This window comes from Quercus suber, unplaced genomic scaffold (assembly GCF_002906115.3).
Source record: "Quercus suber isolate HL8 unplaced genomic scaffold, Cork oak 2.0 scaffold_115, whole genome shotgun sequence".
NCBI classification, from domain to species: Eukaryota; Viridiplantae; Streptophyta; class Magnoliopsida; order Fagales; family Fagaceae; genus Quercus; species Quercus suber.
Window position 1 is genome coordinate 327,889 of NW_027069580.1, and position 10,538 is coordinate 338,426.

The following is a 10,538-nucleotide window of genomic DNA, read 5'->3' on the forward strand; positions in this document are numbered from 1 at the left end:
CTTTATTCATTATCTGCAGGTGTAATGCCATAACAAATTTTATAAGAACTTCTCCCCCCCAACCCAAAAAAAAAAAAAAAAAACCCATTTACAAGTATTGAATTGTTTGCAAGTAATGCCATAACAAATTTTATAAGAACTTCTCCCCCCCAACCCAAAAAAAAAAAAAAAAAAACCCATTTACAAGTATTGAATTGTTTGCAAGTTGCGATTAGTGTACAATGAAAGTGATCAAAATTAATAGTAATGGTTAGGAATAATACACAAAGTAATAAAGGAAGAACAAGGATAACACAAAAAACAAACATAAATAGATAACTTGGTGGCATAAAATTGTTATCTTTAGACAATATTTGTCCTCGCACTCTTGTTGCTAGAGGGTTATCGCAAACTTGTCTCTAGGATACAACTAAGTTGTTGGGTTCTACAGATAGCAATTCTAAAAAATAACCACAAGATTTCTTGTGTTTCTTTCTAACTTACTATTTTCAAGTGAACATAAGCCCCTATTTATACATATAGAGTTATATTTCATCAAAAGCCACCTATGGAGAGTCAATGTTTCATAAAACCGTTCACAAAGCTTGAAACCTCTTCAATCATTTAGAATGATAACCAAAAAATTCAGTAAAAAACTCAGTTTTACGAGTTTTGATCGGTTGAGAGTTCCTTTTGATTGAATGAATGCTCTTTCCAATTGATTGAACATGAATCGAATAGCAATTGAATCATCCAGAGACTACAGGATAGATTTCCTTACCATTTTGATCAATCGAGCAAAAGTTTTGACCAATCGAAAATTTTGAATTTGGAATTTTCACTTAGAAAATTTTAAACCTTGAATTTTCATTTTATCGACTTTATGAAATAATATTCTCCAAACTCAAATATCAATATTACAACCTATTCATGTATATACATATTCATGTATATACGTACTTTAATTGTATTTGGGTAGATCTAGGGTGCGTTTAATATTTCAAGGAACAAACGTTCAAGTCTAGTATTGAAGTCATGCAAGTCTGTTCAAGAATCAAGTAAAGAAGTGCTGTTCATTAAAGCTCGATAGATATCTCCACAGATGTATCTATTGAGATTTAATATATAATTCTCGACAGCTCTCGACAAAAGCTATATCTATCGAGAATTACGAAATTCAAATTTCTAGATCTGTTTTTCATGTATATCCAAGCTATTTGTGTAAGGTTTTTGAAAGTTCAAAATGGGTATGAAACACCCTTGAATGTTTAAACCCCAAATTATAAGTTATCAATTCAAGCTTATAATCAAATAATTAATGTGCGAAATATGAACATAAGCCAATCACAGAATTGATAACTAATCTAAGCCAAATATAAACACATCTACAATAGTAAATATAAAGCAAAGATAAAGGAAAGAAAGATGCAAATACACGGACAACACACGATGTGTTATCGAAGAGGAAATCGAAGTCCTCGGCGTAAAACCTCTTCGCCGCCCTCCAAGCGGTGAAATAATCCACTAAAGAATGTAGTTGGAATACATGAACAGCAGAAGACCCTCCAAGTCGAATCTACCCAAGTACTTAAGCCCTCCAAGCTTCTTACTCCAACGAGGTTACACCGAACCTATTTCTTCTTTAGCTTCTCGGATTCCGCTACTAGACTATAGCATCAACCAATGTATATTGGTTCCTTCCTAACTGCTTCTCAAAAGCATAAAATAAACCTTCTCACAGACGTGGGTATGGTGAGAGAAGGATTTGGCAAAGAACCTCTTAAGGATATGACAATGGAGATGAAGAGAGTAGAGGAATTTGTAGAGACTCTAAGGTAAAGATCGTGGATGAATCAATCTTGTTTTTCTCTAAGGTTTCTCTAAAAATTCTCTCTGGAAGCTCTCTACATTTCTGAGTATAAGAGTTTATATATAGTGGTGTGTGTTTGGAATACGAAGAGTCAGTTTTTGCCAAACAGGGTAAGTTGGCGGCTTGACCTCGTGGCTTGTCCAAGTCACGAGTTCAAGTCGCGAAGTAACGGCTTGGTCAGCCTGGGACTTTTGTCCTGTAGTGTGACAGCTGGCGCGATCCTTCAGCTTCTCTGTGTACTTCTCACGTGCCTGCAGTTGGCGGCTTTCTAGTCGCGAGTCAGCCGTGAGTCCTAGCTGTTCTACTTCTTTGCACAATCTTGAAGTTTTCTTCACACTCTTCACATACTACCCTTACATGAATCTCACCTAAATACAGGGTTACTAAGTGCTAAATTACAAGTAAATTGGCACGGAATAAAGCCAACAAGATGGTTGATAAATTTCAACCTTACAGTTTCTTTTCTCACAACCCTAAACATATATACGGATTATTTTAAAGGCCATTTAAGGTGATGCAACTTAATGCAAAGTGAGTATTCACTCAAATTGTGACTGGAGACAATTTGCCCTAATTCATCTTTCTCTTGAAGAAGCTGTTGCATTTGTGTGCCAAGGGTTTTGTAACCAAGGAGTTTCTTGATCTTCGTCGTCTAGATGAACTGAAGAACTTTGCAGCCAACATCTTTCTCAAGTTGGTGTGTTAGTCATGTACTGGGATTCGTGCATCGATTGGTTAGTCACGTACTTGGAGCATGCATTGAAAAGAGAGATTGTCACTACATTGTAAGTTCAATTGTGTATTGGGGTAAGGGTTCAACTAAAGGTTGGTATAAGGTACTGAGATTCCTTTTACTTGTAATTACTTATTTTGATAATAGTGGATTCTCGGGAGTGGTGACCTTAAATTCATCTGGTGGGGTTTTGCCTCGGTAGTTTTCCCTATTTGTAAACAAATCACTCATGTCAAATTTAATTTGCGCAGCATTTAGTTTTATTGGTGATTTGTTTGTGCTACCATGCGTACGCGTATTGCATGTAATTAAACCAAATTAATTAACTTGGCTAATTAATTGGTTAATCTACCTAAGGGTCAATACATTATTAGCCTATCATTGTGTGTTCTTGATTCTTGAATTTGTTATCATTTGTGTATATAAATGATCACACAATGCTAGTTGAGCAACCACAATGATAAAGCATCACAGATACATCCCCACATTCAAAAACAAGAATTAATAAAGCAACGCGAGGATTTTAGTGACAAATTAAGTGGAAATCTTTTTAAAGAATATTTTCCCCAAAAAAAAAAAAAAAAAACCACTCAAGGGGAATCCACCCCAAGAAAATCCACTATAGAGAAGTTTGTCATAAAATCGTTCATACAAGACCTTTGTAGACAAACCTACATACGTGTGTAACCAAGCAAACATCATGTTTTCTCCTACCATATCTATAAGGACTCCAAAATCTGGACTACATAATCTCTTCTACCAAGAATGAACTCATATGCACCAATCCATAATTCCAATAAGTCAGTGAACTCATGGGTAGAGGGTGATAATTTATGTGATTGCAAAGGAAAACTAGGCTCATAATATAGGATCTCAAGGACAAAAAAGGGAGAATTTTATATTTTGGCTGAAGAATAAAAGCACAAGTAGATCTCTTTTGCATTGTAGCTTTCTTTTCTTCAAAGTTGGGCTTCAAAGGGTATTTAAAGGTTGGGTAAGATTAGCTCTTATCATTCTTTGAGTAGAACTTGAGAGACCCAAAACGAATTGACCTCTTGTGATTAAATTAATTGATTAATTAGCCAAATTATTAATTAATCAAATTAACATGCAAACGCATGGTAGCACAAACAAATTACCAATAAACTAATTATGCAGTGAAAAATAAATAACACGGTGATTTGTTTACGAATGGGGAAAACCTAATGGAAAAAACCCCACCGGGTAATTTTCAGGTCACCATTCTCGAAACTCCACTATTATCACAACAAGTGGTTACAAGTAAAGGAATCCCAAGTACCTTACCAACCTACAGTTGAACCCTTACTCCAATACCTAATTGGACTTATTCTGTAGTGACAGTTCCCCATTTTGATGCACGGCTCCCAAGTACATGATTAATCAATGCGCGGATCCCAGTACACAACTTCAATCACAAACTAGAGAAAGTTTGTTGGCTACAAAGTTCTTCAGTTCATCCCAGCAATGACGATCAAGAAGATGCTTGGTCACAAAACCCTTTGGTGCAAATACACATCAACTTCTTCAATAGTGATGAACTAGGTCAAAACTTTGTCTCAGGTCACAATTTGCTTGAACAGAGTTTGCTTAATACTTATGCAACTTGTGAACACTTTGACGGCCCTTAAAACAATCCTTTTATATGTTTAGGGTTAGGAGAAAAGAAAGCCTAAAGACACATCCACGGATCCCAAGAAAATCAGATCAGAATTCTGAAATTCATAAACCTTGATAGATAGAAGCTGTCGAGCATCTATCGAGATAGCTATCGAGCTATGGGCAAAACAGCTTCTTTAAATCTCGACACATGCAGCTTTCGAGACAGCTGTCAAGAAGCTGTCGAGCTTTAAAGACTGTGCACTTCTTCAGCTTGTTTCTTGGACAAACTTGATGACTTTAACACTTGATCTTGAAACATAGTTTCTTGAAGTATTTCAACACATCCTAGATCTACCCAAGTACAAGTAAAGTGTGTTTTGTCAAAATATTAGCCAATTACATAAAACAATGACATATGTTCTTAACGAGAGAACAACATATGTCCTAACAATCTTCCCATTTGGCAATTCGTGACAAAACCACAACAACAAATGAGATATGAGAGAAGTCATAAATCACTCAACTCATATTCACTTGTTTAATACAGTAAAATCTATCCTAATCACAAACTCTTGAAAAACTTTGCAAGAAGAGAGTTTATGGCAAGTAGACTTTGACAATCTGTATTTCTGAAACACTTTAAACAAAACTCATCAAGACATCTTAGTGTGAAACAGAAATAATAGGTTGCATACAAATATAAGAAGCATGTGTATAAAGAGAGAAAAGAAACAACACATGTAAGGTAGGTGAAAGAAACATACATCAGCATATAAGAAAGATAAGTACAATGTATGTAAAAATGATCACAAGACCAAATGTACAAGAATAATGTATCTATAATAGAAAGAAAAGAAAAGATATATCATATCCTCACTACATCCCTCAAGTATCAACACTTCCCCTAACAAAATGTTCTATACTAGCTCTCCCCCTAAGATGACTACTCTCATATCTCAAAATTACTCCCCCTTTTTGTCACGAGTGACATAGGGTAGAGTGTCAAGTAGACATCTCATCAGTAGAGCTAGCATCTCCATCATCATCATTCGAAGCATTATTGTCATCACCATCATCATCATCATCCTCAGCATCAGAATCAGAAGCCACTGGAGGAGGTGGTGAAAGAGTAGCCTCAAAAGCATAGCCACCCATGGCTGCCTGCCGTCGTGCAATACGACTGACACGAACGTTCACCTGATACAACTCCGTAGAGAGTATATCAAGGCGAGCATCCATGCGCTGCAACTGCGCCATGATGTCTCCAAGAGATATATCGCCCATGGAAGAGGAGGGAGCAGATGTAGATGGAGCAGACCGAGAGGGTGCCGAACGAGATGGAGTTAAACCTGAAGAAGGAGCTGCTGACTCTTGGCCTGACCTAAACTAAGCCTCACTACGTTTTACGGTAGCGGCGTCAATGGCACACATGATAGAAAAGTGATCAAAAGAGGGAAAAGGAATAGAAAAGTGGCGTAGAATCCGCGTGATAGCTGAAGAGAAGATGAGTTTATCACGGGTAGCCGTATCCCTAAACACATCAATGATGGAAAGAATGAAATGTGAAGGAAAATCTATAGTGAGGTGCTCTAACAAAGAAAGAAAAAATTGAGCACGAGGCTCTGTGATAGAGTTATAGTGAGAGAGAGGGTACAAAACAAAAGTCATCACCATGTTCATGAATCTAGGACATTTAGCAAAAGACCGACATGGTGTAAATTGACGCTCACCCCAAACAGATGGGTGCTCACAAAAAGCAAACATCAGATGCTCACAACCAGGGTAGTTAGGATGCTCTACCCTCGGAATTCGAAGCACATCCGGAACAAACTGCGGTGTGACAGCAAAGCGCGTACCTCGAATGCGAAGAAAGGTACTGAAGAATCAATCTTGTATATGTTGGACTAAAACTCCTGAATAAGCACGAGAGGACAAGTGACCGGGACTTCACACAGTGACTCCATCCTTGACTGTGAATGACATTGGGAAGGTCAATGTCGACGAAGTCTGCCAAAATGACTCAGTGTTTCGAATGAACACCTCGTTTAGAAAAGTTCTCTGAGTATGCCTTTCGGGCATCCTCGTCACGGAACCGAAGGTTAGAAGGAGTAGGATCAGAAGAAGATGATGCCCCAGAACGAAGAGGGTTCCGAGACGGAGCAGACTTACGTATGGGTGCCATAGACACGACTAACATAAAGAGAGAGAGAGAGAGGAAGAGAAGGAGACAATCAGAAAATTCCCAAAGACATATCAAATATATCAAGATATATTGAAAAGAGTATGTATGCATGAAAATGCATGAGCATGTGACATGCAAAGTAAAAAGTATCATGGGCTCAGCCCAATCCAATCCTACCAGCACACAAGCATATTACACACATCTAAATGCGTGAAAAATACCATTATAGTGCAAATGTGATGCAATGTATGAGGTTTTAAACACATTTAAATGAAAACCCAACCCAAAAATTCAACAAAAACTCATCAATTTTGAAAAACCCCAAAATTTTTCAAAAACCCCAAAACCTAAGTTTCAAAACATGAAATGCATGAAGAATGAAGAGATAGGAAGCTTACCAAGTGAAGAAAAACTTGAGGAAGCTTGAAGAAACCTTAAGGAACAAGATTGGAGTGAGATGAGAGTGTTTGGGAGAGAAAATAGAGTGCTATCGAGAGAGAGATCGAGAGAAATAAGGTTCGGATTGCATGAGGAGATTAAATAGAAGCCTTAGTAAATCTCGACAGATAAGGTGTCGAGAGGTATCGAGGGATTTGTCGAGGTAGGTGTCGAGGAAAAGATCGTCGACAGCTGAGATGTTGAGGAGGTATCGAGGGATAAAACACCAGATCAAAGACAAAAGCTCGATCGATTGGCCAGGTGTCAAGAAGCTATCGAGGAGACAGAAACTTTCTCGATCGATCCACCAGGTGTCGAGAAGGTGTCGAGATTGCAATAAGAAAAAGCTTAAAAAGCTCAACAGACAGCAAGATATCGAGGAGGTGTTGAGAAGGTGTCGAGACAGCTTTTAAAAACAGTTTTTCGAGAAGAGAAAAACACAGATATGAATGCAATCCAACATGCAACTCAAACACTGATCCAATCAACATATTAAGCTCTCAAAAACATCTCTCAACAGGAAATTGAAGCGCATAGATCCTCAAAAATACACACACACACACACACACACACACACTAAACAAGTCTAACCGATTTTTATATTTCAAAAACAAGTCAAGACAGTTTAGTGAGTATACATTAGCACATGAAAAACTTTGTGATGTCCAAATCACATTGTACCTGCACATGTATCAAGAGTAGCAAAGAATATTGCGTGTTGTGTGTGAAAAACATCGCAAGATTGCATATGTGTATACATGTTATGACGATTTGAGATATGAGAAAATCACTTTAACTCACACACAATCATAACTGTTTGATAGGGACTATCACCTTCGAGGTACATCCTATAACTTCTACATCTCCTAAAATACACGTTTGCAATCATATTTAAAGCATTTTGATCTTTTTTCTTTTTATTTTCTTTGCATATTTTCTTTTATTTAGCATATCATGCATGGGCATATAAGAGAGAGAAAAGAAATACCCAAGATGTTAAGCATTTGACACTGCACTTTTGCTATGACGAAGCATACGGGTGTCTTTGACACTGCACTTTTGCTATGTTGAAGCATATATGTGTCATATTATGATTGACAGGTAACAATGGTGAGATGGTTATTTATGCCTTTCTCTTAGGATTGTTTAGTCCTTCCCGTCAAAAAGAGTGATGTGAGTGTTAAGTTCAAGAGATAACTTAATCTTACTCATCACACACAAGAGCCACAAAGCTCACTTGCTTAGTTATGCATAGAGATGCTTATCTAAGCTACAAAAGATACAAAGTTTAGAAAACTTTGTTTCAATGGCCATCCAAGGTACACAAGTACCAAAGTACACAAAACACACACTGTTTTTGTATTTTTTGATTTTTCAATTTTTGATTTTTATTTTTATATGAAAAACAAACTAAATAAAACTGAAAATAAACAACCAAAAACATGTTAAACAAAGCAAAGCATAAAACTAGACTGACTTAAAAAAAAAATGCAAAACACACAAGAAATACAACAAACAAAAACAAGAAGATAGAAGAAAGTGATAAAATCACTTAGAGTCTTTTTTCTTCCACACCTTGGAAGAACCTTTCCTTTGATTAAACCCTTGAACTGGTGGTGAGGGGGAAGAATTGAAACTGTTCAAGTTCAAAAGGAACATGAGGGCTTTGAGAAGATCACCAAGAGGAGCAAGAGAGGATTGAAGTTGATTCTGGCTTCTAGATGCGATCATGCCAGTGCTTTGTTGAGTGGCCAACCACTTATAGCAATTTGGTCGAGAATGATCGGTAGCTCCACAATGATGACAGAGATGCTACTTCTTCTGTTTAGGCTTTTGAGAGTTAGCCTTCTTAGCCCTAGAGTTCTTAACATCTTTCTTATCCTGCTTAGGGGGTGCTCTTAAGATAGATTTACCCTTGTCTAAGTTCTCACTAGCTAATTCATTTTTAACATCGTTGTTCTCAATTCCATCTTTATTAGCAAGAGGAACAAAATCAGTAGTACTAGTAGAAGCAATATTAGAGGAAGAATGACCATACCCTAAACCTGTTCGATCTGAAGCAGATTTCTGAATATTGAGCATCTCATCAAGCTTTGCACTTGAAGTCCTCTCCAATTGAGCTCTAACTTGAAACAACTCCGCTTTAAGCTTCTTGGTCTTTTCAGCCAATAAATTGTTCTCAAACCTTAGTGCACCAATTGTTTGATTAGCTTCTTCAAACTTTGTGAATAGCTCTTCACGATCAAGTTTTACATCACTAAGCTTCTTGGTGGCCAGCCTATATAGTTTCTCATGCTTCTCAGAGAGTTTGTAGAGTTTCTCATAGGCTTATGGATATCATCTTGATCATCCATCTTCTCACACTTAGAATCCACCAATTCTTCTTCTTCTTCCACGTCTTTAACAATCCCTTCAGTAGGATTGATTGTGGCAGTGAAGGCATTCAAAATTCTGTCATCTTCATCGTTAGAATCATCCTCAGGCTCAGTGTCACTCAAGGTTGCAGCAAGTGCCTTACTCTTCCCAATGCTCTTGAGATATGTGGGGCATTCTTGCTTCATGTGACCGAATCTATGACATCCAAAACACTTTGGTCCTGCAGGAATAGTGTACTGACTGCCATCCTTAGCATCCTTTTCCTCTTTGTCTTGGCCCTTAAACTGAAAAGAACTGGATTGTCTGTTTTCTTTGTCGAAGCTCCTCACATTGGCATTCTTCATAAACTTCTTGAACTGCCTTGTAATGTAAGACTTCATCTTGGAATCTTCATCATTAGAAGATTCATCTGTGTCACTGCTCTTTGCCTTAAAGGCCATGCTCTTGCCTTTACCTGACTTGCTAATCCTAGACAACCCTAGCTCATAGGTCTGCAAGTTTCTAACCAGCTTAGTCAAAAGAATCTTATCAATATCCTTTGATTCTTCTATCACTGTAATCTTGGCATGGAATCTCTCGGGTAGAGATCTGAGCACCTTCTTCACAATCTTGGGTCCAAGAATGGTTTCACCAAGATTGAAGGCTGAGTTCGCTATGTCCTTGAGCTTGGCATAGAACTCATCGAACGACTCATCCTCCTTTATCTTTATTTCTTCAAAGCTTGTAGTGAGCCTTTGAAGCTTTGAATACTTGATAGCCTTTGTACCCTCATAAGTTGTTTGAAGGATGGTCCATACTTCCTTAGTAGTTTTTATGGAGGATATCTTCTTAAACTCCTCATTGGTGACTGCACTGAATAAGGCATTCAATGCTTTGCTGTTGAAGTTTGCCGCCTTGATCTTGGCTTCATCCCAATCGGCTGGTGCTTCTTTTGGCTTGGTCCAGCCAATCTCCACAGCTTTCCACACCTTCTTATCTAAAGACTGTAAGAAAACTCTCATGCATACTTTCTAGTATGCATAGTTAGTGTCATCAAATAAAGGAGGTATAATTAACAACTGTCCTCTATCCATGACAAACAGGGGTCAATGGATCAACACCGCAAAGATTAAACCTAATCAAAGGGTGCCTACTTTGATACCACTTGATAGGCCAAAAACGAATTGACCCCTTATGATTGAATCAATTGATTAATTAGCCAATTTATTAATTAATCAAATTAACATGCAAATGCATGGTAGCACAAGAAAATCATCAATAAACTAATTATGCAGCAGAAAATAAATAACACGATGGTTTGTTTACGAATGGGGAAAACCTGACGGCAAAAACTCCATTGG

General features: G+C 37.5%; 1 protein-coding gene across 1 annotated transcript; it reads right to left on the reverse strand.

The window, feature by feature from the left end:
- Positions 1-5,204: 5,204 nt before the first annotated feature.
- LOC136068445 (uncharacterized) lies at positions 5,205-10,199 on the reverse strand. The gene is made up of 4 exons (XM_065775597.1): positions 9,436-10,199; positions 9,187-9,351; positions 8,736-9,100; positions 5,205-5,551 (listed from the first exon to the last, which is right to left on the reverse strand). The coding sequence occupies exons 1-4, from the start codon at positions 10,197-10,199 to the stop codon at positions 5,205-5,207; spliced, it is 1,641 nt and encodes a 546-aa protein (XP_065631669.1).
- Between the last annotated feature and the right edge of the window lie 339 nt (positions 10,200-10,538).

Coding starts and splice junctions, on each gene's coding strand:
- LOC136068445 (XM_065775597.1), bottom strand. CDS start 10,199: ATGAGAGTTTTCTTACAGTCTTTAGATAAGAAGGTGTGGAAAGCTGTG. Junction 9,352..9,435: donor GATGCTAAGGATGGCAGTCA/GTACACTATTCC, acceptor ATATCTCAAGAG/CATTGGGAAGAGTAAGGCAC. Junction 5,552..8,735: donor TAGTGAGAACTTAGACAAGG/GTAAATCTATCT, acceptor CTCCTTCTTCAG/GTTTAACTCCATCTCGTTCG.